General features: G+C 42.8%; 4 protein-coding genes, 1 long non-coding RNA gene and 8 other non-coding genes across 13 annotated transcripts; 12 read left to right on the top strand and 1 right to left on the bottom strand.

The window, feature by feature from the left end:
* The first annotated feature begins 1,079 nt into the window (after positions 1 to 1,079).
* On the top strand, positions 1,080 to 1,530 carry LOC111855867 (uncharacterized). Its single transcript, XR_002840980.2, has 3 exons — positions 1,080 to 1,166; positions 1,247 to 1,319; positions 1,430 to 1,530. It is a non-coding gene; the product is annotated as an uncharacterized lncRNA (long non-coding RNA).
* Positions 1,531 to 1,957: 427 nt separating this feature from the next.
* On the top strand, positions 1,958 to 2,031 carry trnan-guu (transfer RNA asparagine (anticodon GUU)). Its single transcript has one exon. It is a non-coding gene; the product is annotated as a tRNA-Asn (tRNA).
* Positions 2,032 to 2,281: 250 nt separating this feature from the next.
* trnan-guu (transfer RNA asparagine (anticodon GUU)) lies at positions 2,282 to 2,355 on the top strand. The gene has a single exon. It is a non-coding gene; the product is annotated as a tRNA-Asn (tRNA).
* A 194-nt stretch (positions 2,356 to 2,549) lies between these two features.
* On the top strand, positions 2,550 to 2,623 carry trnan-guu (transfer RNA asparagine (anticodon GUU)). Its single transcript has one exon. It is a non-coding gene; the product is annotated as a tRNA-Asn (tRNA).
* A 182-nt stretch (positions 2,624 to 2,805) lies between these two features.
* trnan-guu (transfer RNA asparagine (anticodon GUU)) lies at positions 2,806 to 2,879 on the top strand. The gene has a single exon. It is a non-coding gene; the product is annotated as a tRNA-Asn (tRNA).
* Positions 2,880 to 3,068: 189 nt separating this feature from the next.
* On the top strand, positions 3,069 to 3,142 carry trnan-guu (transfer RNA asparagine (anticodon GUU)). Its single transcript has one exon. It is a non-coding gene; the product is annotated as a tRNA-Asn (tRNA).
* Positions 3,143 to 3,332: 190 nt separating this feature from the next.
* On the top strand, positions 3,333 to 3,406 carry trnan-guu (transfer RNA asparagine (anticodon GUU)). The gene has a single exon. It is a non-coding gene; the product is annotated as a tRNA-Asn (tRNA).
* A 335-nt stretch (positions 3,407 to 3,741) lies between these two features.
* On the top strand, positions 3,742 to 3,815 carry trnan-guu (transfer RNA asparagine (anticodon GUU)). The gene has a single exon. It is a non-coding gene; the product is annotated as a tRNA-Asn (tRNA).
* A 464-nt stretch (positions 3,816 to 4,279) lies between these two features.
* tcta (T cell leukemia translocation altered) lies at positions 4,280 to 10,157 on the top strand. Its single transcript, XM_023835342.2, has 3 exons — positions 4,280 to 4,664; positions 9,047 to 9,101; positions 9,337 to 10,157. The coding sequence occupies exons 1-3, from the start codon at positions 4,454 to 4,456 to the stop codon at positions 9,377 to 9,379; spliced, it is 309 nt and encodes a 102-aa protein (XP_023691110.1). The 5' UTR covers positions 4,280 to 4,453; the 3' UTR covers positions 9,380 to 10,157.
* trnan-guu (transfer RNA asparagine (anticodon GUU)) lies at positions 5,828 to 5,901 on the top strand. Its single transcript has one exon. It is a non-coding gene; the product is annotated as a tRNA-Asn (tRNA).
* A 2,489-nt stretch (positions 10,158 to 12,646) lies between the features above and the next one.
* Positions 12,647 to 16,838, bottom strand: glyctk (glycerate kinase). The gene is made up of 5 exons (XM_023835306.2): positions 16,528 to 16,838; positions 15,247 to 15,645; positions 15,007 to 15,158; positions 14,107 to 14,282; positions 12,647 to 13,928 (listed from the first exon to the last, which is right to left on the bottom strand). The coding sequence occupies exons 2-5, from the start codon at positions 15,600 to 15,602 to the stop codon at positions 13,035 to 13,037; spliced, it is 1,578 nt and encodes a 525-aa protein (XP_023691074.2). The 5' UTR covers positions 15,603 to 15,645; positions 16,528 to 16,838; the 3' UTR covers positions 12,647 to 13,034.
* An 8-nt stretch (positions 16,839 to 16,846) lies between these two features.
* Positions 16,847 to 20,769, top strand: wdr82 (WD repeat domain 82). The gene is made up of 9 exons (XM_023835326.2): positions 16,847 to 17,208; positions 17,920 to 18,017; positions 18,535 to 18,601; positions 18,878 to 18,977; positions 19,072 to 19,188; positions 19,325 to 19,480; positions 19,751 to 19,820; positions 20,028 to 20,170; positions 20,533 to 20,769. The coding sequence occupies exons 1-9, from the start codon at positions 17,048 to 17,050 to the stop codon at positions 20,560 to 20,562; spliced, it is 942 nt and encodes a 313-aa protein (XP_023691094.1). The 5' UTR covers positions 16,847 to 17,047; the 3' UTR covers positions 20,563 to 20,769.
* A 1,839-nt stretch (positions 20,770 to 22,608) lies between these two features.
* Positions 22,609 to 26,500, top strand: cisha (cytokine inducible SH2-containing protein a). Its single transcript, XM_023835339.2, has 3 exons — positions 22,609 to 23,033; positions 25,134 to 25,306; positions 25,550 to 26,500. Exons 1-3 carry the CDS (start codon positions 23,014 to 23,016, stop codon positions 26,038 to 26,040), a joined length of 684 nt encoding a protein of 227 aa, XP_023691107.1. The 5' UTR covers positions 22,609 to 23,013; the 3' UTR covers positions 26,041 to 26,500.
* Positions 26,501 to 26,917: the final 417 nt, after the last annotated feature.

The following is a 26,917-nucleotide window of genomic DNA, read 5'->3' as shown; positions in this document are numbered from 1 at the left end:
CTATACAAAAATAAATTTGTTGTTGTTGTTGAGTCCGATAGGGGCAGTGTGAGGAAGGTGCGGCGTCCTGCAAGATTTATAGAGGACTCCTCCAGTGAAGGTTTTATTACATTCTGACATTTAAAAAAGTTGCAAAATTGGGTTGCATTACTCCATTAAATAAGTAACTTACTACCATAAAATCAGTGATTGTGATGCAACGAAATGATCTATCTTCATTAAATGAATGTGAGTATGGCAATGAAATGTTTGAATTCTTGTCATACTGATTGATTACATTGTTTACTTGTAATTATTATTTTCCCATTAACACAGTTGAAGAGTTCCAGTCGCGAAGGAAAAATAAAGCTAGGTGTAAGTACTTTAAGTAATACACATCTGAAGTAAAGTGACAACAGGAAATTCCAACATTCACTTACAAAATTTCAGAGCATGCATAAACATTGCACTAAATATAGCAGCCAATACAACCTTAATATCGAACCCAGTGTAACAAACCCTGCATTACTCTGATTAGCTTGTCAAAAGAAATTCAAAAGTCACTGCAAAGTTTTGATTGAAGAGCATAAGGCTGATATTTTCTAATTAGTAAAACTTTATCTTGCGGATATCCCACTAGGTACTATGAGTTCTTCTTTGGACAGGGGAAGTTCACAAGGTACTAGAATTGTGTTTTTTTAAATACTTTCATATTGAAAATTAATCACGTTTATATAATTCTATTTATATGATGATACTGTCACAGAGAAAGAGCATGTAGCTGCCCTACCTGCTCCCCCTGAATGTAAGTGTTTAATTACATAGCACAGTATAATTATTTGATGTCTGGTGTCTTTTTTATAAAGAAATGTTATAATTGAACTGTATTTTATGTCTTGTGTTAAGTTTGTTCATCACCAGTTGTCAGACCTACTTCTATCTCTTCAATGCATGATGCCAAGACATATGTGTGTTCTTACATGCATGGTTCATAACACCAAGGTTATCTAACGAATGTATTCAGTTTTAGAGGTAAACTACTGTATGGTGTTCTGTAACTGTTTCTTCTGTGTTCTCCTAGGATGATGCTGCAGTGAGAGATACAAGGGAAATGGAGCAGATTTGGCCTCTGGAGAAACTGTTGCAGCCTCACTCATTCCCTGCACCCCCCTTAGAGTTTGTTGATGGTAAGTATTTTCTTAGTAATTATTTTTTTGTATGAAACACATTGCATTTGTTTAATCACAGACTTGGTATCGCCTTTCAGGTTTCTAAATCACGCTTTGGTTGGTCACAGTCTGCTTCACTGAAGCCCAGTTTAGTGACTGAGGAAGCAGCAGGTCAGGAACATTTTTTGTCTTGCTACCTTCCTATTGTGACTTGTCATACCTGTTCACAATGGCACATGTTTTTGTCTTCTCGTGTGCTGTTGTGTTCTGTCTCTGCTTAGATGAGCAACATTGTTGCTATGTGGCAGAACCTGCAAGATTACAATATGCAGAGGGTGGTGTTTGCCGCCAGACACCAGGGATGTTCAGGTCTCCAAAGAAGAGGATGTAGTTCATTCCAGGGGTAAAGGTTGTGAAGAGGCATTCACTCACCAACACTGCCCCAGATTGCCAGATTGCTGCTGCCCATTAGACCATCTTTGACAGGGTCTGGACCATACACCGCAGTCCAAAGAAGAGGGGCCTGGTGCAGTGTGCAGATGGAGTCTCAGGCAGCGCATTACTACTTAGTTATGCAGCAGACCCTCCTACAGTGGCACAACAAGAGGGTGAAGAGGCAGGATTGCATGGTGTTAAATCAGGGGCTGGACTTGCCTAGCCGCTTGGGTGTGGTGCCTGTCCCTCTCCCTCCTGCTAATATGCACCCCTCCATCTGCACTGATTCTATTGATAAAGACAAAGCACAATACAGTTATTGTGTCAACTATCACTTCGTGGTCACAAAAAAGAAAAAAATCTAGTTGGCGTCAGTCTCTGTGGCGCAATCGGTTAGCGCGTTCGGCTGTTAACCGAAAGGTTGGTGGTTCGAGCCCACCCAGGGACGTCGAACTTTTCATCTAGCGAGATATATTACCATTATTTCACCCTTCTTTATAATAGTACCTTTGCTTATAATAGTACCTCATCAAAATATCTCCGTTATTCACTACTTCAATTTTTTGTTTTCATATAATCAAATAGATATAATCAAAATTTATATAAATAATTGATTCTATTGATATAAACAAAACGTGATGCTGATATTATATCAACTGTCACCTTATGGTCACTAAAAACAAAGCTGCGAGCCGTCGGTCTCTGTGGCGCAATCGGTTAGCGCGTTCGGCTGTTAACCGAAAGGTTGGTGGTTCAAGCCCACCCAGGGACGTCGAGCTTATTTTCTAGCGAGATGTTTTAGTATGACTTGACCATTCCTTAAACATTACCGCATAATAGTATCTCCATTACTCACCACTTAATTTTTTCGTTTTCAGTTCATTCTAAGGATATAAATACAAGCCGGATTTTGGATCAACTGTTGAACCGTTTATGATTAGTAAAAAAAAAAACAAAACAGCATTAGTCTCTGTGGCGCAATCGGTTAGCGCGTTCGGCTGTTAACCGAAAGGTTGGTGGTTCGAGCCCACCCAGGGACGCTAGGCTTTTCTTCCAGCTCGATGTATTCGTTTACTTTACCTTTCCTTTTAATAGCACCTAATGAAAGTATCTCCCTTATTCACAACTTACATTTTTCGTTTTCAGTTGATCTCATTGATAAAAACACAATACAGCTATTGTATTACTTTATAAACACTAAAAAAATGCTTGCGTACTGTCGGTCTCTGTGGCGCAATCGGTTAGCGCGTTCGGCTGTTAACCGAAAGGTTGGTGGTTCAAGCCCACCCAGGGACGATGAACTTTTCTTCCTAGAAAATATGTTGGTGTTATTCGATCCTTCTTTATAATAGTACCTCGTGAAGATATCTCCATTATTAAGTAGTTCAATGCTTCGTTTTCAGCTGATTTAATTGACATAAACACAATACAGACACTGCATCAACTGTCAGTGTATGATGACAAAAAATAAGCTGCGTATCAATAGTCTCTGTGGCGCAATCGGTTAGCGCGTTCGGCTGTTAACCGAAAGGTTGGTGGTTCAAGCCCACCCAGGGACGGTAGTTTTTTTCTTCTACTGAGATATAAGTAGTACTTGATCATTCCTTATAAAAGTACCTCGTGAAAATATATCCATTATTCACTACTTCCATTTCTCTTTTGGCTTTCAATTGATTTTGTTTAAAACACAATACCTATATTATATCAACGGTAACTTCATAAGAACTAAAAAAATGCGAAGTGTCACCAGTCTCTGTGGCGCAATCGGTTAGCGCGTTCGGCTGTTAACCGAAAGGTTGGTGGTTCGAGCCCACCCAGGGACGATGATTTTTTCTTCTAGCGAGATATATTACTATTATGTCACCCTTTCTTACCTCATATAATAGTACCTCGTAGTACCTCATGAAAGTATCTCCACTATACACTATTTCCATTTCTCTTTCTATTGATTCTGTTGATATCGATAAAACATGATACACGTATTATATCGATGTATTAGTATTTTGACCCTTCCTAATAATAGTACCTCATGAAAGTATCTCCCTTATTCACTACTTAAGTTTTTCGTTTTCAGTTGAATTAACTGATAAAAAAATACGATACATATATTGTATTAGCTGTCACTTTATACTGACTAAAAAAAAATAAAAAGCTACTAGTCTCTGTGGCGCAATCGGTTAGCGCGTTCGGCTGTTAACCGAAAGGTTGGTGGTTCGAGCCCACCCAGGGACGATAAACTTTTCTTTGAGTAAAGTATGTTGGTGTTATTCGATCCTTCTTTGTAATAGTACATCATTAAAATATTTCCATGATTCACTCTTTCTATTTCCCTTTCTGTTTTCAGCTGAAGCCATTGATATACATAAAACACGTTACAGATACATTATATATACTTAATCACAACGTAACATGACAAAGCATAGACATAGATATGTAAATTTATACCGATTATTTCAAAATTTAAAACAGACGAATCACTTAAAATAACACATCATAGATTTCACACTAGTAGTTTTGACGTTTTTGAAGAGACTGTCTAGTATTTAATTAGATTAATACGATTTATTGAAAATGAATGACTTCCAAGAACACTTTTCCCGTGGGTTACAATCGTAACTTACAGAAACTTTCCTACTATATATGTTTTTTTTGTTTAATTTTTAACACGGTTGGTCTACGTGGCGAATCTGTAGACACGAATCGAGCGTGTTGTCGCCGCTTGTTTTTTTTTTTTTTTCGAAAGTCCGGCTTTTGTGTATAGTGCTTAAAGACCCGCTTCTAAGAAAGAAACGCTTTCCAGGGTGGTTTGTTCAAGCTTCTTCGTCTTAATGATGTCGATGTCGGTTTAATTTGTATGATACTGTCGTATAATGGACGAACCGTGGGATTTCGAGCTCGTGTCCCGGTTTATGGACGGTGTGATGTCGTTCCTCTCCGAGTTCGTGGAAGATTGGATGGCCAATGATATGAGGGTGGCCATATTTAAAATACTGTTCAGCTGGCTCGTTTTCAGCCTCGTCGCCATTCATTTCGCCTGGAAGGTGTACGGAACCACTGTCAACGACATGTACTACAGACAAGGTAAGTGAGTCCGACCGATTCAGCTCTCTGTGGTAGCCTGTTGTAGGGAATAAGACTGCCTTGGTCACTGACGTGAAGCCTGCGCCGTAAAGTGAAGTTTCCCCTGAATACAATGTTATCTCCAATTTTTTAAACGGGCATTAACACTGTATCTAATTTTTCTGCATTGGTCTGCCTTTACTCTACCTTGCACTGTGCGCTACCTGATTGGAGCGTTTTGCGTGATGTGTTTATCGCGCTGTTTTATTATGCCAAATGCAACAGAAGAAATGCACCCTATACATAAATGAACACTAAGGTGATGTTTCAAAGTGTGATCAGATTCTCCGAATAATTTTCTTTCCATAAGCAAGGTGAATATAGTCCTCTTAAACGTTTTGATTGCACACAGAACGTACAGTAACTAAGCCCTTTTAGGACGAGTGCCTCTGTACATTCTTCACACTTAAACCATCCATACTACAAGTATGTTGCGCTAAAATAACTTACAAATTGTTAAGATTGGAAAGCTTGCTCTCACCTACAGAGACGATAATGGTGGAACTAGTTGAAAACAAAGAACCACGTGACATGGCACCTTTATTTTGGCTTATTCCATCAGTGCTCTGGGAAGCTCTAGTTGGGCAGAGGGTTCTTAACCTGGCACATTTTTCTTATCTGCACAAACGTCATACTGATGTTTAGCATTTCCTTCAATCATGAACCAATGTAGTATTGACAATTCCTGCAAATGTTGTGACTAATCTAGTTCAGATACAGTGGACCCTCAAACTTCAAATGGTTTGATATTAAAACAACTTGAACAAAAACTTTGAGGAAAATCCAGTTTGAAACGCAAACAAAGAATCACATGGTCGCCTTATCTCACTACTTGGTCGTATGCACGGTTACTCGGTTAGTTCTCGGTTCAGTTAGCATCTCACAAATTCAGACTGCTTTAAGCATTTATTTCCTTGTGTCATATTTATATTATTGTAGTGCCAGCGAGATGGCTCTGCTGAGCATGCTGGGATATGTTGTAAATATCCCCTGTGTTGTTGTTAATGTTAATACTTGTATTGTATTTCCCTTGTATCGAGTGTACCTTTACCTGTATTTTATGTGTGATACCGATGTGTCCGTTGTGTAATTACCCTACCACATGTGAGGTTATTGTGTAACCAGTCTCTGTGGTGCAATCGGTTAGTGTGTTCGGCTGTTAACCGAAAGGTTGGTGGTTCGAGCCCACCCAGGGAGAGTGAAATTTTGTGGGCGGTGATGTCCTAATGGTTAGGGAAGCAAACGTGTAATTGAAAGATTGCTGGTTCGAATCCCCGACCAGCAAGACACCAGTGAGGTACCCTGAGAAAGGTACCACCCCCAAATGCTGCTCACCGGGCACTGAATTAGCTGCCCCCTGCTGTGTCACGGTGTCTCATATGGGATGAAGAGGACATATTTCGTTATTGTGCACTGTGTGCTGTGGTCTGTCAACAATGACCACTAATCACCAAATTCTAAAAAATTTGAACCTCCCTGCCTTTCCCTGCCGTGTTTGCATTCCTCTGTTATTGTCATTTAAGTGCGATCCTTTTAAGAACCACATTAAAGAGGAACTTTATGTCAAGCTGCCCGTCCTCATCTTCATTCGCCGCTGCCGCGATGGTGTCACAAGTGAGATGCCAGAAGTGGCCCCACTGGCACTGCTTAAGCGGATGATTCTCACTATATTCAAGCAAGTCCCCTCCGGCCTGGCAGATCTGTAGGCTGTGGTGAAGCTGCGAACTGAGAGGCACCGGCTCCAGGGAGAAGACACCTCTGAGGGAGAAGCTTGTCTGTTGGGGCTGTGGCAAAAGGGGGCACCGGCTACGGTTCTGCCCAGAAGTCCACCCCAAAGCTGCTTACAGACGAGCTGAGAGCGCCACAGCAAAAGACGTGCTGCCCTGCCTTCTCGAAGTGCCCTAGACATGTGCAGCATGTTCCCAAGCCTCTCCTGCCAGCCCGCTACACCTTCATCAGAGACAACAGCAGTGAACGGGAAAGGCGGGCACCACGTGGGACTCCCGACAGCTGGAACATCCCTGCTCGTCAACCAGAACAACCAGCAGAGGCAGTGGGCGGAGGTTGCTCTGTTGGAGCGCAAAGAGGCATGTCACAGCTGGGAGGCCTGGCTAGCTCAGGAGCGCCGCAAGCTAGACGAGCAGCAGGACCGGTACCGGCCGGACCGGGAGCAGCTGTGTGATTCCACGGGGCAGGAGCAGTAGGAGCTGGAGCAGCTGCACGGTGAGCTGGCTAGCTGGGAGCAGGAGTGCGACTGCCAGAAGTGTCTGGCCGAGGCAGCAGAGGCGGCGTTGCATGGTCGCGAGACGGCACCGTCCGACCAGGAGGAGGCGTGTTGCGTCTTGGAGGCCCAGCTGCCTCAGACGCGCCGCGAGCTGCATTGGGCAGAGGTCACGCTGCATGGCCGGGCAGGACATCTTGGAGAAGCTGTGAGCGGCTGGGTGAGGCCACCCAGGGCGTGAAACCGGAGATTCTGCGGGAGAACCAGCCTGACGGTCAACAACACAACAATGCACAGTGCAGGGTAGAATTTCAAGTGAATTTGCATTAAATCTGGTTGTATTAACGAAGATTATGCTGCAAGATGTTTTAGCTACATTTAACTTCCCTGTTATTCGCTAACCTTCAGTTTTGCAATTTCCATTTTATTCCCATTAATTCCTATATAATCCCGTTAATTCCCATATATTCACATTCTCATGGAAAGTTTCCAACTTTAAAAATTAATTATTATACAATATTTTTATGTATGTACTATTATAAATAACATTCAGTTATTAAAATTAAATATACTTGTTTTCCTACTATTTATCAGTATTATCTTTTGAAATGGGCACTTAAAATGTTTTGCATTGGGTACATTTTGGAGGTTTGGAACGGATTAATTCATTTTACATTATCTCTTATGGGGAAATTTAACTCGAAAGTCAAACCGTCTCCTGGAACAGATTGTGTTCGAAGTTCGAGGGTCCATTGTATGTGCGTTTCATTTCTTTTAAGAAGGGGTCCATATGATTAACCAGATCGCCAAAAAAGGTCCATGGTCCATGGCTGTAGGGGAACTTTTCTGCTTGTTGCCACCAGACTATACAGCTCCTCTCTCACTGCCAGATCCACAGGCAGCAAAACTGAACGCTGACCGTGCATTCACATTCTTACATTATCTGTTGTTATTGTTTGTACCATCTATATTTGCTTGTACCTTAATTTCTTCTCAGGGATTTATATAAAGTTTATAACTAGGTAAATAGAGTACTGTATGTGCATCAGATTTTACAATTTTGGGTCTAGCAGCTTGCAGGTTAAAACTTGTCTGCTGTAACCTCACTATAGGCACCATACATCCCACCATAGTTCAGGAACCTAGTTCCTGATTCTGAGGACTGGGTTGTCTCGACTAGGAATTTTTGTGGCTCCTGGCCACTTTCTTGTGTCACTTTCCCAGCACACAACAGGAACTATGATGTTTATGCTAAATATGCATGGGAGACTCAAAAAGCTCGTAGATTAAACTTTACTTGTAATTTCATATGTAACTACACTGCTACCCCAAAACAATGGATAATGAAAAAGTAGTTTTGCTAGTTATTTGTTAGTTATTGATATTGTTGTTCTTTATATGACCTGCAACATTTTTACAATTCATTACCGAATCTGGCCAGCAGATTGATCTTTCGTTTTTCACAGAATTAAAAAACAAAATGTCATGTTATTCTGCTACTGACACTGGTGAAATTAGACAGAAGTATATCAGTTGTAGTATGAATTTTCTGATGCAGAAAAATGGAGAGGCAGGCAAAAAAGATTCATTAATGCATTTAACAGATATCAGAATAATTCCATCTCCTTAATTTTTGCTGCAATACTTCTATCTATCTTCCCTGCACTTCTGTGTAACTCAAGTTAGTGCCAGTGCTTGTGGTCAACCAGTCAGCAAAGTTTTTATTGCTATAAGCCCCATCCAGTAGCTTCTAGTTGAGCGGAAAGTACCTACTCCAGAGTAGGGACTAAAAAACATTCAGGAACTACCTCCTAGGAACTACAATTGGGCCAGTTTCTTACATTCCTGAGTTTCCTGCAGTAGGAAAACAGCTCATGTATTTAATTTGGGCTGTGTTTGTATGACAGACACCAGACCTACAGCCTGCAAGATTTAATATTTTTGTCCCCCTAAAACAATAGTCCTCCTTTTGGTTTTGTCCCATAATTAATATAATTATATAAATATTGAGAAGCATAACAGCTTCAGTCTTCTGCTCTGATTTCCAATAACTGAGCTGCTAATGCACATTTTAGTACTGAATATCAAGGACTAGCAGCCTTGTAAACGTTCTCCATCTTAGGTGTTGGCGGGCAGAATGGCGGTACTCCAGATGCTGCGTCACACCTCGGCGGCTGGTAGGTGTCCTGCTTCCATGTACAATAATGTATCTACGACACTCAGTGTCTGTCCATTCTGACACTTTACTGGTCATTCCATTTGTTGAAAGTAGCTTTACTTGCAGGGCATTGCCATTGTGTGTCTTTTAATATTTGGCGTGTAGCTGATCTGGGTGTGTAGATGTTTTCAAATGGGGGAGTAAGATAGTAAAACTGTGCCATGGTTTGATAAAGTCTGTTTTCTTCCTTTTAGGGAGAGTGCTTCAGGAGATGGTTTTAAGACTCACCGTGAGTGACAAGCAAGGTTCCAGGTGGGCCCACCAGAGGAACTGCAGCAACTCTCCTGACAGAGGAGTGAGGGGGGTCTTCTTGAGTCTGGCTGGATTCCTTGGACCATTTAGTTCCTGTCAGATGCTAATCTGGGAGATCAAACCCAAATCATTGGGAGACCAGTACCAACTGACATCTACACTGACCTCCACTGGTTGGAGTCTGGAGCTCAGGTTTCCGACTCGTCCTGGTAAACTCAGTAAGTCAGATTGTGTCTGGCCTGCTTTTCAGGGAGAAGGTTTTCATCTGGACTGGGAGGGCTAGCTTCAAACCATATCCGAGCCTTAAACAGCCTAAGGCTGGTTCTTAGAACCCCCACCCCCTGAAAATGTGATATTGAAGTGTATTTTGTATTTCTTTATTTTTTTCTCATGCTAGTTGGTTTCTATAATTGTTCATTTGTTATATCCAGTCTTAAACCAGAATGATTCCATTACAAGCACTTAAGCTTGAGGAAAGTCTGCCGCCATTCTCTCCTTTATTCCACACACCTGGTCATAAACAAAATGAAGTTCATCAGCAGGTGCTTTAATTTGGCCCATCTTGAGAAGAGACTCTGAAAACTTGAGTGGAAATAAGATTAAACCGTATCCCATGACAGCAGGACTGTGACGATGATTAGTGTTATAAACTTCTCTATCTGGCTACTCTCCATTCTCCCCCAACCCAGCTTGCTTTCTGGCATTTCTTTCTCCAGTGATGTTCAGTTTAATTTGAATGTGTAATAAAAGTCTTTAATCCAAACTATTGTTACGCTGTTTTGCAGTTTAAAGTCTGATACGTTTATTAAACAAAGATATGCCGGATTTATGGGCATCACAATACACCTCTCAATATTTTAGGTGCACTACTAATATGCTTACCAAATTGTGGACTGTATTAAAATGATGTGATAGGGCTCTCGAAGGAACAAACAGGCACGCTTAGGTTCACTCAAAAACACTTTAATAAGTAATACAAAATAACCTCGCATTAACATCAATACCAAGCTATCGTATCGAAAGCAATGCAAAATAACCTTGTACTACAAGGGATATAGAATAGTATATATCATGCAAACAAATATATATATAGTAAATAAACAATAAAATGCGAATTATCACGAGTGGTGATAATTAATCCCCATAATCCATGAAATGCATAAGCAGCTACAAAACTATGTACACTCGGACGTGCTATAATCACCCACCTTCACACACGGACTGGGGAGCCCTTTTCAGTTCTGGCAGGAGACCAATTAACACGCGAGTCCCAAGAAAGTGCCGGGAGATGCGTGCAATATCCCACTGAGCTCCGGTCAGTACTGGGGTCTCCCCCTTCCTTTATACTAAATTTAGCGCTGCGTGCGGGCAGGGGACGAGCTGGCCAGGCCGACCCCTTCCCTCAGGCAATGTGTTCTCAAATTCCCACTTTTGTCCGAGTAAGGCTGCTTGCGAAATGTATTAGAAATTATAAGATAATTGGCCCTTGCGCATTTCCTCCCCGTCATCCTGAGGATAAGGATACCGCATACCGATCCTCCCCTTGCCCTGAGGACGAGATAAGCATCCCGCAAACCGACCCGACCCTCCCTCCTAAAACCAAGATAAGCATTCCGTTTTTTAATGAGACACAAGTTATTCGTGAAGAATTAGTTGTACAGGTGATCGGTAAAAATAACATGTTTGTGCAGTTCAATAATATTCTGGGTGAATCATGGGCGATGTATCTGAATTTCAGGATGATTAGTCCATACACGATCAGAATTAATCCACAATCACAATTTACAGTAAAAGGATTAATTCCATGCCACGTGGGCAACGTAATCGTCCGCGAATTCAGCCTAATACATGGATGTAAGTAAACGTCCGTACATTACCCGAAACACCAGCACCCAGACAATATCTAAAGTCCTGGTGATTATTACACATGCCGTGAGGTCAGTGCTGCACTTTAAGTCCATAAACATCATCTGAAGTGTGCTTATTGGTATTATCGTGGTATGATTAAAATGTTTTGAAAATGTTCAAAAAATACTGATAAATAATTCAAAATATATTTCACAGTAAAGTTAAATTTTTCACATTGATGTATTGCTGAATAACGGTTTTCCAAAGCAGCTTTTTATTTCATGATGCTTCTTTTCATAATAATTATACGGGGGGTGGTGAGATCAAGCTTGTGATCCATTATTTGGCCTAGCAGATACAGGAACTAGTTTGAAGAGTCCCGAGAAGCTATGGAGGATGTTAGGATGTTAGGATGTATAGTTGGTTGCATAGATCATTCTCCTCTATTCTTATGGGACATAGAGCCAAGATATGTTCCATCTGTAGCTAATTGGTTCCAGAAGAGCAGTCGAGTGTGGGAAGTCACTCCTGGGTAAATGACCCAGGTTGAGTGGCACCAGGAGGTTAACATGGACCATCATTGTTACTCCACCTTGGTCAGTGGGTTTGGCTCTCTACCCGGAACATTCAGCTCCATCTCCTTCCCAAAAACCCTTCCCACTATAGGAACATAGGTCCTTTTAAAATCCTCCAACACAACAACAGAGTCTCAAACTACCTACAGTTGCCCAACCAACATCTCCCTTATCAAGCCCATCTATTTCAGCCCAATGTACACACCAGCCACCCCTGTGGTGCCTCCTCCTCCCTTGGACATTGATTGTAACCAACATACTCAATCTGAGACCTGCTTGACTCCAGGTGCAGGGGTAGTTGCTTGCAGTATCTGGTGAACTGGAAGGGCTATGGTCCAGGGGAGGAATTCCAGGTACCAACTTCAGACATCCTCATTTCTGACTTCCGCTACCTGCATCCAGACTGGCCAGCCCTGCGTTTCAGTCATCTTTACCCTGGCACTGGCCCTGCTATGGGCCAGGCTGCAGTGTAACTAAGGTCCAGGTGTTGGATCAGGGTTAGGGATCATCAGAGTGGACAGGAAGTGGTACCCCCTGACCCTAAGGAGGAGACCATGCAACTATCATATTATGGGGGGGGATGTACATTGCGTACCATGTGCAAATTTATCGTACAATGTACATTTCCTTTAAATCCGTGAGTCAGGGACAGAGCCTGGCCATTTCGCTTGGCATTGAATATCATTTGTGCAGTGACACAAACAATTTTGAGAATGAACACATGTATTTTTGAAGTGGAAAAAAAGTGTTTAGACAGTACGTGTGTATTAATGTTGAGTAAAGATTTTCTGTGTTCAAAATGTGTTCAAATAAACAAGATACACTTAAATCAAATAAATCCAAATCAAATTATACTTTATTGATCCCAGGGGAACATAAGTGAATAAATCATGGACTGCGGTAAGAAGAGTTTTGCAAGTTATTTGCCAGGGAATAGCAGAATGTCTAACTGGTGAAGAATTTCCGCTTCTATGTCAACCATCTCTTGAAGAAATGGGCAGGCTGAATCTGACAGCCCAGCACACAACCACAACCACGGTTCAAAGCATTAATTGCCATAGTAATTAAGTGATGCTCACCTTGATCTCAGTTTCTGGAATGGAAATTGATCAGGTCTGAACTACTACTACTGGGGCTACTAGCTAATCTGCTTAATACCCCCTTGATGTTGCATAAGAATGACAGGGCTGCTATGACATGACCAGCCTAAGGCCATTTCATTGCCGGGGATGGGTGGAGCTTGTGGGCAGCAGCAGAAGGTGCACATCCATCACATTAGTGCCAGTGAGTCCTGGCAGAAGCAAGCGTCGGCCAGAAGATAGTCGTGAAAAAAATGAGTAGGAGTCGTTGTTAAGGAGGAAGTTGCTGCTGTCGAGGCCCTGCGAGTGGGCTTCCTCTTGAAGGCCGCCATCAGTCACGGCACCTGCAGCATCCGTGGGTCCATCCTGGCCATCTGTGCCACCACTTAGGAACACAGTGTCCTGCAGGGGGCACTCTCCGCCCAGCTCCAGTCCCACCCGCAGAGCCAGCTCCTGGTTCCGCCCTCCCCGACCCATCCCAATCAGCTCAACCGTAGGCTCCCCTCCAGCCATCAGGCAGGTGACGCCCCAGCCTTCATCGTGCCCCTCTCGTAGCACACGCATGGCTCGATACAGGTCCCAGCTCTCCACGCCGACCTCGGGCCCCAGCTGCAGGATCTGCTGGGCCCATTCAGCAGGCGGGTCAACCGTGGCGCAGCCGAAACGGGCCAGCAGGCCATAGAGATTGGCCACCGAGCGCACGTTCCCACAAACCGCCGGGGACAGCACGATGGGACGGAGCCCCAGCTCACGTGCACACCGGCCAGCAGATTGGAGGGCAATGCCATTAGAGCCAATCACCACATTCAGCACCCGACTCTCTTCCACCTCTTCCCCCATTTCCTCCTTTCCTGGCCGCAGCTTGGCTTGGCCAAGCACCTCCTTGACCGACGCTGGCAGCGAATCGTTGAGTCTATAGCGCTCCAAAACCTGCCACACCTCTTCTGGTCCAGCTTCAAATGGCACAGTAGGACCACTTGCAATCAGATCCAGAGGGTCTCCAATGACGTCCGAGAGAACGAGCGCTACCACCTACAGGCAAGGGACATGACCAGCTCTACACCTCATTGTATTACTGGTGTGAAATATTTGCTATTAATGGGATGTGTAGGGAACAAGTAACATCATAGCTGTATTATCATTAGCTGTTATAGCTGTCACACACCGACTGTTTATAAGGTACTGTGTGTGAGCTCTGGGGGTAACAGACCTTAGCAGGGTGGGCACAGTGGGCTAGACCACCTCCCTTCAACTGAGAGAGGGCTCTCCGCACAGTGTTCAACTCCTGGATAGTGGCACCAGCACCTGCTAGCTTGCGGGTTACTTCCTGTTTCTCCTCCAGAGAGATCGGTGGGATGGGTGAAGGCAGAAGAGCAGACCCACCTCCTGGGTAGGCACATCAAGATTTTTAAAGCACATCATTCTGAAGACAAGGAAAAGATCTAAAGGTTTAGGATGTAAGTAAAGTGTTTGATTGACTTTTAAAAATGCATTATAAGTCTAATGAGGCTAAGAGTTGCCATAGAGAAATTTGTTTATCTCTGTGATTCTGAATCACAGAGAGACCAGTTGCTCCTCCATCCTAACAGGAATCTAGTCTGCAATGGTGAACTACTATCTGACTACACCCATATCTGATGTCATCAAGCAATGAATTTGAATTGTTTAGACTGAGTGACAAAGTGGTTCAGTTCATCTATGACCTGCAATGCCTGATAACCAACAGGCCTGGAATCAGATCAGAGAAATACTTGAATATTATACCTGGATGCTAGGACCTAGATGCAGGTTTTGATTTGAGGTCAATTTAGTATTTTATTTTTGCAACCATACAGGTCAAGAATTCTGGGCAATAAGTGAAATCCGCCAGTAACTAATCGGTAGATGGTAAGGGCACAGGTTTGGTTTCAACATCAGTAGGGACTAAATCAGCCCCAAACCCCTTAAACACACATGGTACTCCTACAATATTGGTTGGGGCATGTCCCTACCATCCATTCACAAATCTATGCTCTTGGTAGATGGATACCTAGAATTATGCATAAATAATGCAAAAAGAACAGGTCACACTCTACTATGCAACAGCTATGGAAGAAATGGTGGGGTTGACCTGAGATGAGAACAAGTAGTATGTCAGACTCTGTGAGCTCAGTGGCAATCTGACGGATGCGGTCGGCTGCCCTTCGAGCGTCTGCGTCCGGCAGGTTGTGTCTTGCCCCCTCCAAGACCTCAATACGACTGTTTGCCCCCAGCAGCATGTGCCTGAGTAACAGAAGCAAGAGAAGGAAGGCAACAGTCTTCCTGGTTTAGGGTGCGAGAATGAAAAATAGCAGTAAGGACAGAGGTTTACCCCTTCCCGTGGTTCCGCAATGCCTCCTGGATGCCAACTGGAACACTGATCACACCCCTGACTATATGGTCTCCCAGGATCCTCTCTGCCTCGGACGCCATGCCCAGCACCGCCTTGCCAAAGCCCACCAGATGCAAGTTGTGTCTGAGAGTAAAGCTGCATCCGTCCACCAGGAGGCAGTCTCCACTGCGCTGCAGGCTCCGGCGAACTACAACATCAGGTTGCACTCCCTCCACTGCCGCTGCGAACACCTTCTGGGCCCGTTGCTCTAGCGACATCCTCCGAACCGCCAAGCCCCAAACACACAGAGGGCGGTGCAGAGATAGGGAGCGATAGAGAGACAATACACGTGCCATCAGCCAGTTATGTCGTTCTTATGGGGATGTGCCTGGTCTATACCTAGGGAAGAGAGATTAACAAAATCAGAAGCTAAATGATTAAACAATTAAAATCTCTTGCTTTTAAGTTCATTTAACTGAGTGCGCATTGATACTAAGTCTAGTGGCTTTCCAGCAGTGAACAAATCCAAATGTCATGTTGGACAGATTCACCAATAAGAGCTCAGCAAGGAGCAGGACAGACAACTTCTCAATACCAAGGTTCTCAAACCAGTCCTCAAATAGCCCATGTTTTTGCTCTCTCCAAAATTCCTGGGAGATGGGAGGGAGCAAAAACACGGACATCTGTGGGGTCCCCAAAGACTGATTTGAGAAACACTGTTCTATATTTTAACATAACTCCCCCATATTCTAAAAACGCAATTCACCTAACCACCCACCTGCTTTGGAAATCTCAGAATCGCCGTTCAGACAGACCTTAGCCCTGTTAGCGCGAAATTCTGGTTAGCCTGTATTGACTGTGCGTGTAATAATTTACTCTGTCCGAAGGTGCATCTCAGTGAGGCTTGGAAGAACAGGACACAGGCGGCTCTGTGTGCAAGTCATACCCAATCAGCGTGATCAACAGTTAGTTTGAACAGTATTTATTTGTTAGTTTTTTTTTTTTCGTTTTTTTTTTTTGGGGGGGGGGGCAGACTGCTCCAAGAGAAGGGGCGGTGCCCCGGGATACCTATACTTAGATTAAACCACACTCAGATTTAAACACGAATTTACATTTTCTTTATATTGTTTCCGACTAAATTAACCGATATAACACAATAACGTCCGGCAAAGACGATACATATGCATGTGAATTTTACTCGAATATATCCATCTAAGTTTACCAACTTTTACCATATTTTTTTACATTTACCAGGTAACACAGAACAAGTATGTTTCTCACCTGCATATTTAAAATTCTATTTCAGCAGTCCCCGGTGGTATACTTTCTTGCAATTTTTTCTCTGAAGCAAACCGTGTATTACGCAACTGAGTTAGCTTTACACCACTTCGGTGGCTGTATGGTCTTAAAACAACACTCTGCAATTTCAAAGCGATAAGCTGTTTTTTTTTTAACATATACAACCAGTAATTCTTTACAACAGGTAATACACCAGAGAAGGTTCAACAGAAACCACCCACAGTTTTCGACTGGTGCTCAACGTGAAGCGTGTGCCCGCCGAGCGTGCGCGTATCCGCCGTGCGAGGTGGGCGGAGCCTCGTCTTAATTCGGACGCGGAGAGGTTACTACGCGGGTTTCCCTTTCGACGTTTGAAAACGCTCGCGAGCTAAAAAGAAAATTGTAGCTTTACGTTTATCAATAACGTATTATAAAACCCGCCTAGAGATACAGTCTAGCCAGCGCTATAGTTATTCTTAAGGCCTAAAAGAGAAGGACTGGCGCCGAGCCAGGGGCGGGCGTCATGAAGCTCACGGACAATGTGCTGCGGAGTTTTAGGGTCGCGAAGGTTTTCCGGGAGAATTCGGATAAAATCAACTGCTTTGATTTTAGCTCGAACGGCGAGACTGTAATTTCCAGTAGTGATGATGACTCCATCGTCTTGTACGACTGCCAGGAGGGAAAGTAAGGCATATATAGCAGGGCATTTCGTTATGTCACTCGTAATGGTGCTCAGCCTACGAGGAGGCCGAACTCTTGCATGTAGCTTAGCTGATCGTCTCGCATACTGCTATTAAAGCGTTTCCTTGCCGTTCGGCCTGCTGAAGATAGAGCATCCAAGAGCACGGGTTACACTTTTGGCTTAGTTTCCCTGTCTGTTTTAAAGTATTAGTAGAGTCCTTATTATTTTGCGCGGGGCTAGCTAAAACAACCCCCCCCCCCCACCCACCCCCGAGTCGTGAAAAGACGCTAACCTGTAGCATGGGCTACAACCAACTCTATCCTGCGTTTTACATATCCATTTTACATTATCAAAATGATAGTCACGTTATTGAGCACATTAGTCATTGTTTGGAAGGTGATTATGTAGAAGCTTTTGTGTATTTTATACACTTTCTCTGTTGCGTAATAATGGGTAGACGTAGCTGCAGTTGTTTTATTCATTCCATGCATGATGTACCATAGAGCTCACAATGTTATCATGGGCGGAGTTAGTGTGCAGATTGGCCGACGTATTTTCAACCATTTGTATGTGTGTGTGTGGTTTTTAATGTACAATTAAACTGCAACACCTGTAATTTTTTATTTTGCAGAATAAGTAGAGAAAAAATTTGCGCTTTTTTGTGTTGGTGATAATGACTTAAAATTGCTGATCACCCCCTGTTTTCTTGTTAGACCCAAGCGAACCCTCTACAGTAAGAAGTATGGCGTTGATCTAATCCGCTACACGCACGCAGCTAACACCGTGGTCTACAGCTCTAATAAAATCGATGGTATGTCATTCCTGACATTTTAGTCTAATATTTATTGTTTGCTTTCAAAATTGGTGCTTGTTTGGCTTTGTAATATTTTCACTGATTGCCCACTTTATTTGTGTAAGCAATTTATTGATGGGAGTGTTTAGTAGTGCCATAGAGGAAGGTCTTGGTGAAGAGTGAGTTTGCCTGCACGTGGCATGTTTTGCCTTTTGTCCATGCTCTCAAGCTTGCAGCAGGTTCCAAAGTATGACCAATGCCTGCTCTGTGCTGAGGTAGTTGTTTGTACAGTTTGAGGGTCTGTGATTCTGCCCGGTTCTGGAGCTAACTGTACAGGCCACTGCCTTGCCCAAAGCGGAGCCCCTCCCTCTGAATCGCCAGCCAGATATTTGTGTCGACACTTTCAGGGTTTGGCTGCTTCCTTCTCACGGTTAATGGGATGTTGTTGAATGTCAAAGAAGTTGATTGTTTGCACCCTTGCTTTCTTCGAGCCTCTCTTTCCTGTGCTTTAACAACCTGAACATGTGATCCCCAGACACCATTCGATACCTGTCTCTCCATGACAACAAGTACATTCGATATTTCCCTGGACACAACAAAAGGTGAGCTCAGTATTAGATTCAGAGTTACATTACCACCAGATGGGGGATTCTGTCCCAGGGTGTTTATGAAATGCTAAATTCATGGAATTCCTGGGTACTTTCCGCCAATATTTCTAAATCAATAAGATTTGTTGCAAAAACATCTGTGATGGGTACAGTGATCATTTTTACTGAGCATTTTTAACAGAATCATTTTATGATTATATTATTTGAGTGGCTGTTTTAAAACTTGAAATGATGTGGTTTGTGTGCGGTTCTTTTTCTGCAAAATGGCAGAGTTGTGGCTCTCTCCATGTCCCCAGTCGATGACACCTTCATCTCGGGCTCCCTGGACAAAACCATTCGACTCTGGGATCTCCGCTCGCCAAACTGCCAGGTGAATAGGGGTTCACTCTCCTCACTGTCCATTGCTTCATTATATGTCATTTAGTTCATATTCACTTTTGTGACGGTCTTCCTGCTTCTTTCAGGGACTGATGCACTTACAAGGAAAGCCAGTCTGCTCTTTCGACCCAGAAGGGCTGATTTTTGCAGCTGGTGTGAACTCTGAGATGGTCAAGCTGTACGATCTGCGATCATTTGACAAGGTAAAAGCATGTATTATTTAAAGCAATCTATGATCAGTAGATCTATTGGAAAGTATGATTTTGTGAGAGTTTCTTGTTGAACTTCATGGAACAGAACCTCATGACAGAGGTGATTGTATATGCCTCTTTGCTGCAGGGCCCCTTTGCCACTTTCAAACTCCCCTTGGACCGGAACTGTGAGTGGACTGGCCTTAAATTCAGCAATGACGGGAAGCTGATCCTTGTATCCACAAACGGAGGAGCTCTCCGCCTCCTTGATGCATTCAAGGGGGCAGTGCTTCACTGTTTTGGGGTAAGTTTGTTCCTTCAAACTTGGTTGTACTTTTCACTGTTGTAAGATACTCGTTCAGATGTTATGTATGGAGATATTGGCTTTTTTTTCCCCCTGTTTTCCATGCCTGAGTAAATTTTTACTGTCTTATCTCTGTATGTGTGTGTGTATAGCTTAAAGCAATACATCATCTACTTTTGCCTGAATACTTATGTTCCTTTTTAAACTTCAACGGGCATAGACTGAACACTATTCAGTTATACTTAAATGCTGTACTTGTCCCACATGTAGGGCTACAACAACAGCAAAGGGGTCACTCTTGAGGCATCCTTTACTCCAGACTCACAGTTCATTATGATTGGTAAGCACATACATGAGAAGGAGTTCTGTGCTTTGTTTGGGGTAGAAGTGCTTTATGTGCCATTAAATTTAGGCTCATTTTGCTTGAATGTTTGACACGCTTGTTATAAAATATGCTATTGCTGTTAACGCCAGTAGTGTGCCGCCTCCGTTTCATTCAGTGCCTGAACTAGTTAAGATAGCTGTAACTTGACTCCCTGCCTCTTAGGGTCGGAGGATGGCAAGATTCACGTGTGGAACGCGGAGAGTGGTATGAAGGTGGCACTGCTGGACGGAAAGCACACAGGACCAGTGACTTGCCTACAGTTCAATCCCAAATTCATGACCTTTGCCAGTGCCTGTTCTAACATGGTAAGACCCTTAGCTCTTCACTCAGCCACACAGGCTTAAGGGGTATCCATGCTTCATGCTCTCTCTTAACAATACAACTGATGTAAGAAATTAGACACTATCGGTGAACACATTGTTCATTATTCTAGCAAAATAAGGGCAGCATTTAATATGCTTGTTTGAAGACTTCTGATGTTGAACGTCTCAGGCAAGACCCTACCTGCACTATTCTGAAGTGCTCTTACAATTTCACCAGTTTTCTCAGATATTTTATGTTAAGACGCAAAAGTCGCAAATTCAGGTCAAAGCAACAGGCAGACGACTTCATTTAATGGTGTTGGTAATGTGCATCAGGCTTTTAACCTCCTGGTTTTAATCCACAGGCATTCTGGTTACCCACGATTGATGACTGAGACTACCCGTCTGAGAGGACCGTCTCCCCTATTGCTGCAAGAGACATCGCAGTGCCACCTTCTGAGCCAGCAGGGGCAGTATTCCCTCCCCTATGCTGTGCCTGGGATTTGGCGTCTGTGCCTCACTTAGGCTAATAGGGGTTGTTTGTAAATAAGGAGGGGAGGGGGATTTTTTTTATTTTTTCAATTAAAATGTTTTTGATTTTACTGTGTGTCATCCTGCTCTGTTTATGTTTTCCCCCCATCCTTCTGTTCAGAACCGGGCAGTGATCAGTTTGAGAGCACCTTAGCACTAAGTTATTTGCACACAGGAGTGGGGATATGGAATTCTTGGACACTATTTTTCTAGGTAGAGGAATACTTATAAATGAAGGTACATTTCCTTTATTTTTACCATTTTGCTTTGATGTAAAACTCAGGGAAGTGAACAGGAACCCCCAACTATGTACTGGTAGTGTGTGATATTGATCAGAACTCATGACAGTGCATACCTTAGCACAGTGTTTCCCAAGTCAGTCCTCGGGGAACGCCGGACAGTCCGCGTTTTTGCTTCCTCTCGGCTCACAGCACACCTGTACCAGGTATTCCGTGTTTCTGATTGGCTAGAAGTTAGGAGGGAGCAAAAACATGGACTGCCGAGAGGTTCCTCCAGAACTGGGTTGGGAAACACTGCCTTAGCATGTACGTTTATTTCCTCACATGTTACCTCCCTGAACCTGGGCAAATTACTTTGTGAATTTATTTCTAGAGAAAAAATACTAGTTGTATTTGACCATCATTGTGCAGGTGGGAAGTTTTTAACCATTTTATTCATACCACAAATGTGATTACATTTTGGTCTTTGTGTCCAGAATGGATGATTATTAGAAGGTATTGACATGTGGTTCTTACAACCATCTATAACTGCTTGTTCAGAGTGCATCCCAGGATTAGGGGAGTGGTGCTTGTCTGTCACAGAGCAATCAAATATGGACAAATTTAGTGACTGTTCACTGTTACTTTTGGAATGTGGTTTGAAACCCCCATGAACCAGGGAGGGTCAGCAAACTCAACCCACAATAATAAAGGCGTGAGGCCATATATTATCCCACTGAACCACTAAATACCTGCAACATGCTGATGGAAATCGGACTATGATATAAATACATACACTTAGGAATTAGCCTTTGTGTACAGTAATATGACATAGTGCTATTCTGTTTTTTTCCTACAATTAGTCCTTTAGAACAACAGTGGTGATGCATACAGAATCGATAAATTCAGCCTAAACATATTCTCTGTAGCTGGTAGCATTTTAATGTAACAGCATCTGTTGTGTGTGTGTGGGTGGGTGTGCCCGATGGACCGATGAAAATACCGAGCTACTGCCAATAGATGGCGACATAATCGTTACAGAAAAAGAAACATTGAAGGTAGAAAATCTTTAATATGAAATGTATGTGTGTATACACACACACACATATCTATATATATATATATATACACACACACACATACTCCTATTAAACGTTCTCCTCAAGAGCAGTGATTCAGTGGTGGATCTGAGGAAAAATCAAAGGGACACCATTTATGTGTGATTACGGCAGTGGCACGGAGGTCTTATATTTAAATGATGTAAGGCTATTTTATAGCACGTTTTGCGTTTTTTGCTCAACCTGTCAAGTATTGCGGTTTTCAACCTCATTACACCCGTTCTCAGAACGATATGGGTGGAGCAACGGGGAAATTTCGTTGTGCAGAAGCTTGGATTGTTTACCCAGATTTCCCTTTCCTAGAAAAAAAAACCCGGCAACTCGTTTCCTGTGAATTTAACTTAACTGAAACCCAAAAAAATGCCTCACTAAGTTATTGTACAATTAATTTGAAATTCAAACGATAAAAATGGTGGAAACATACCTCACAATTAAAATAAATAAACAGAGACGGCAGAAACATAAACGCTACAGCACATTGCGAAATCCCTCCCGCATGGACTCAGACGTGGGCAGCTGCGGCTCGTGTTGATGTCGTCATAGGCACTGAAATATGACTCTATTCCCAGAACATAATTCTTGGAACTGAACTCATAAAGTCAAACCCACTGGACTTTTCCCCGCTCCAGTTTTCCAGATAACGTGAATCACATTTCCTCACCACTTTAAGCTCACGACTCTGTGACTTGCAGTCTTCATTGCTTTGTGTTTGCTTTTATAAAACACATCTGACTATTTAAGGACGGCTTACAAGTGCTTCTTTCAGTCTTTCGGAGTAAGGTAGACGTATCGCATTGATTAAATTCAAGTTACTTCTCCGTTACTTTTTTCTTCTTTTTTTTCCACAAAACTGTAGAAGCATACATATTTCATTATAGTTTGGACTCTTTGGAATTATTCTGCCTTTTACATTAGTTAGGTTTACTTTTCAAAACAGAAAAAGAATACCGGTCTACAGGATTTAACTCAAGCTTCTGTCATGATTCTTTGTGTACAAGGGTAAGTATAATTAAACATTTAATCTTAACTTAAAATCTAAAGAAACTATATATAATGGTTTGTGTTGTAATTTATACGTACAGTTGTTTATTTTTTATGTATTAAGAAACATAACAATAGTGTTGATAAGATACAATTTTGTATAAACACCGTCTGTTATTTTGCATCTGATCGATTTTTATTTTTTTCCATTAAAAATTCCATCCCTTTAAAGTTTTGATGGATTAAAAATTTCTAATATAATTTTATTATGTCTTCCACAATATAACATCTTTTATGTGAATGTATGAAGCAATAATACGTGAACTGAATGTATACAAACAAATACACGTTGTATCATTTTGAATGAAACAGTAACACTGTTGCAGTAATAATGAAGCGGAGGCTTTTCTTTAACATCGTGCCGCCGCCTTGCGCCTTCAGAACAGGGGAACTCGCGATCGGAAGGCTGCATTCCATTAAGTGCCACTTTCGAAGTGGAAAGTAATGCACACATTTTGCTCAGTTTCCTTTGCGGTTCTTCGGCGACTGGTTCAGTATTTCCAGGAAACCGTATGGTGTCGTTACCGAAGCATAGAGATGTGGGTGGCTCGGCGCCATTTAACCGACGAGCTTAAAGCTCTACTGCAACAAATACATGAACTACACTAGTCTGTGTTTTGTCCTTTGCCCATATATATATATATATATATATATATATACACACACACACACATTTGTGTGTGTGTGTGCGCGCGCATGTGTGGAGAGAGAGAGAGTTTTGGAGTGACTGGCGGACTGGCGATGTCCATGTTTAAAACATCTTTAAAATTCGATTCATTCATTTCGGGATGTAAATTTGTGTCCTGTAGGCTAATAATGCAGAATATAAATAATAAGTGGTAATAATAATACAGATAAGCAAAAATATGGGCAGACTGTAATAAAGGTCTCTGTGGGGTAAGAAATAACACTGGAGTTATGCAGCATTCTGCATTTATATTAAATGAAAAAGGAATTTCGGGTTTAAACCTCTTTTGAATTGTATTTCAGGGATTTTTCTCAGCATTATCCTGTTAAACCCGAAATTCTAACTACAACATAAAGGGAATCCACTTACAGGCCCTTCCCCACCACACACTGCAGTCAACTGCAATATCAATGTCTTTAACTTTCTGTAACAAGACACTGCTCTTTTAAGATGTATAGATTTATGAGCTAGCAAATATGAAGCTGGTTGAACTTGCTTTTGCTTAACAAATATCATAGGACTTTCATGGTAGTAGTTTCGTAAGGAAATTGAATAAAGCATTTACATAAATTATGTGATACATATATTTCTTGATTTACTGAGTTCATTTCTCTAAAGAAAAATACACCATGTATATGAAATGCTTTATGGTACTCAAGGTGTGATTTGTAAAGCATCCTGCCAAGGGTCCGGCAGGAAGGCTCATCCTTTTGTAACGTGACCCATTCAGTAACAAGGGTCTAAGTCCTCCATGACTGACTGACTCTGCATGTGGACGGTGCTGCAGCTGATAAGGGTGGGGGCTGGGGCGTAGATGGTCAGTACTGCGCTTTGGAAATGGATAAGTCGAGAGTGAGATTCCAGTGGTAAGAACAGAAGGAGCTGAATGAACTAATGTGGATTTTAAAGGAGTCATGCTGGGGTTGAATGACAGGTGTCTAGGGGCAAGTGTGTCAGTGTTGGATCAGTAGCTGATTGAAATATGTGTTAAGGAAGCGGTCTTAGTACTGTCCAGGTCCTTGACTTAGTGCCATGGGTCTTGGCGGCTTCTGAGCTTCTGATAATACGACCTCTAGGATATTTGCTGAGGTTTGAGATGTACATAATAAGTGGAAATCCTTCTAGGAAACTGTCAGCTGGTCATCATCACTTTTAAGGGGCATACAATCTAGCACTGAAGGCAGTGCTAGATTGTATGTAATCCCTCTGTCATGTGATTTGTTAACCTAGAAAGAGTGAACAGTAATAGCGCTGCGTGTGAGCGGCCATTTTGTGTGTACCATTTGGCTCTCGATCACGCTCAGGGCGCTAAAGTCACTTGCTGACTCCGCTGTTTCCACGGTGACCGCAACTGCCATGTCCCCCTGCAGCCACAGAACCCTGCTGCCAGCTCCCGTCAACAACGTGCCTACGCTGACCATGCGGGCAGAGTCGCACCATGGGTTCCATTCCCCGGCGTCGCTGCATTGTGCCACCCAGCTATGGGACCAAGCAAAGGACTTGATCTCCATTGCTCAGACTTTGCAGTACTTGAACGCCTCAGGTACAGTAAACCTTTTGAGCCCATTAACCTCAGCACGCGTGTGCGTACCCGTGACACACAACAAATCTTTGTTGACCTGTATTGAGATGTTCCTTCTTAATCAACTGGAGTATGTTTGATGAATAAGTCCAAGAGTTGCTTCCTGTAAATTAAAATCTGTTGTGTCGTTAAAGGCTGAAGCGGATCAGTCTCTCAAAGCAACCGAACAGAACAAAAATGAGGGTTTCATCTGTTCTTCTGCAGGTTGGTACTGGGGGCCCATTTCAGCAGGAGAGGCCCGGACCATGCTGCAGGACACCCAGGAGGGGACCTTCCTCGTGCGGGACAGCAGCCACCCCCAGTATAGGCTGACCTTGTCAGTAAAGACAGGACGTGGCCCCACCAACGTGCGCATTGAGTACAGTGAGGGCCAGTTTCGCCTGGACTCTAGCAAGCTAGCCAAGCCACGGCTGCAGGCTTTCCCCGACGTGCCCAGTCTAGTGCAGCACTACGTGAAATCCAACCGTACAGAAGAGGACAGCCAAGGCCACACCCCCAGCCCCACCCCGCCACTGCCCACGCCCAAGGAGAATGCACTGCTACTGAAACTGGTCAAACCACTGCTACGATCACCGTGCCCCTCCCTACAGCATCTAACACGCCTTGCCATCAACCGCCTCACTCCTTGTCCAGACCAGCTGCCTTTGCCTCGCCCACTTTTGCTCTACCTTAAGGACTATCCTTTCCAACTGTGAGGGTCTTGGCACCTCCTCCCCCAAGCCTGTGGAACACTGAGCATTTCGGTCTTACGTCACGTTCTGTGAGGGCACAGGACTAACGCAGGGTGTGGAGACAGGCGTCTGTTTTATGGGAACACTGCTGGGCAGATTCCAGAGAGGACACTTGACTGACACTGTCTCAGACGTTAATTTGGTCATATTTTAATTCTCTGTGAAGTGTAGCTTCGTCCATGTCTTACACAAAAAAGCCACAATACAATTGCACATCATGGACATAAAGCTGGACTCAATATTACCTTATCTATTCCACCTGTGCCTCCATTGTTGTCTTATAAAATGGTTCTTTGTGAAGACCTTTCTGGTTTTTTTTTCTCCAATCAGTTAGGATTCATGTGATTTTTTTAAAAATCCCACTGTGTGGGTGTTTGTACATAACTGTATCTTTGTATTTTTTAGTAAAAATGATTCACATGAATTCTATGCATTTTTCTATTTCATTCTTCCTTAGATGCGTTGCTGTGTATTACTTGATTTCCATGATAAAAAGGCAGTTTTGCACATTACAAATGCTGAAGTTATGGAATACTGCGCACAGAATTATGCCATTGCACTTTTAAGACAACCATGTCAATATATGGTTTGTATTAAATAATATATTAAGGAATGCTATATTAAGGAACTGCTCTTTGTGTTCATATGCATATAAGAAGTAGAATGTCTGCTAAATAAGTTATAAATATATTCTGTATGTTTACATTTTTAATATAAAAGCTGATGGTGGCCTAAAGATAGAATAACAAAATTTTTATGAGAATTGAAAATATGTAGCAAACACCAAAGAGGGAACTTGGGAGAAGCCATTTGAAATAGATCTAGTGTCCCTGGTATTCAA

This window comes from Paramormyrops kingsleyae, chromosome 6 (genome assembly GCF_048594095.1).
Source record: "Paramormyrops kingsleyae isolate MSU_618 chromosome 6, PKINGS_0.4, whole genome shotgun sequence".
Taxonomy (NCBI): domain Eukaryota; kingdom Metazoa; phylum Chordata; class Actinopteri; order Osteoglossiformes; family Mormyridae; genus Paramormyrops; species Paramormyrops kingsleyae.
This window is presented reverse-complemented; position numbering and strand designations above follow the sequence as displayed.

What these genes read in the sequence shown, in the direction of transcription:
- cisha (XM_023835339.2), top strand. Translation starts at nt 23,014, where the DNA reads ATGATTCTTTGTGTACAAGG. An exon ending in ATGATTCTTTGTGTACAAGG is followed by an intron (nt 23,034 to 25,133) that starts GTAAGTATAATT and finishes GTCCCCCTGCAG; the next exon opens with CCACAGAACCCTGCTGCCAG. An exon ending in GCAGTACTTGAACGCCTCAG is followed by an intron (nt 25,307 to 25,549) that starts GTACAGTAAACC and finishes GTTCTTCTGCAG; the next exon opens with GTTGGTACTGGGGGCCCATT.
- wdr82 (XM_023835326.2), top strand. Translation starts at nt 17,048, where the DNA reads ATGAAGCTCACGGACAATGTGCTGCGGAGTTTTAGGGTCGCGAAGGTT. An exon ending in ATCTGCGATCATTTGACAAG is followed by an intron (nt 19,189 to 19,324) that starts GTAAAAGCATGT and finishes TCTTTGCTGCAG; the next exon opens with GGCCCCTTTGCCACTTTCAA. An exon ending in CCAGTGCCTGTTCTAACATG is followed by an intron (nt 20,171 to 20,532) that starts GTAAGACCCTTA and finishes TTTAATCCACAG; the next exon opens with GCATTCTGGTTACCCACGAT.
- tcta (XM_023835342.2), top strand. Translation starts at nt 4,454, where the DNA reads ATGGACGAACCGTGGGATTTCGAGCTCGTGTCCCGGTTTATGGACGGT. An exon ending in CGACATGTACTACAGACAAG is followed by an intron (nt 4,665 to 9,046) that starts GTAAGTGAGTCC and finishes TCTCCATCTTAG; the next exon opens with GTGTTGGCGGGCAGAATGGC. An exon ending in GCGTCACACCTCGGCGGCTG is followed by an intron (nt 9,102 to 9,336) that starts GTAGGTGTCCTG and finishes TCTTCCTTTTAG; the next exon opens with GGAGAGTGCTTCAGGAGATG.
- glyctk (XM_023835306.2), bottom strand. Translation starts at nt 15,602, where the DNA reads ATGGCACGTGTATTGTCTCTCTATCGCTCCCTATCTCTGCACCGCCCT. An exon ending in ACTACTTGTTCTCATCTCAG is followed by an intron (nt 14,283 to 15,006) that starts GTCAACCCCACC and finishes GTGCCTACCCAG; the next exon opens with GAGGTGGGTCTGCTCTTCTG. An exon ending in ACTGTGCCCACCCTGCTAAG is followed by an intron (nt 13,929 to 14,106) that starts GTCTGTTACCCC and finishes CCTTGCCTGTAG; the next exon opens with GTGGTAGCGCTCGTTCTCTC.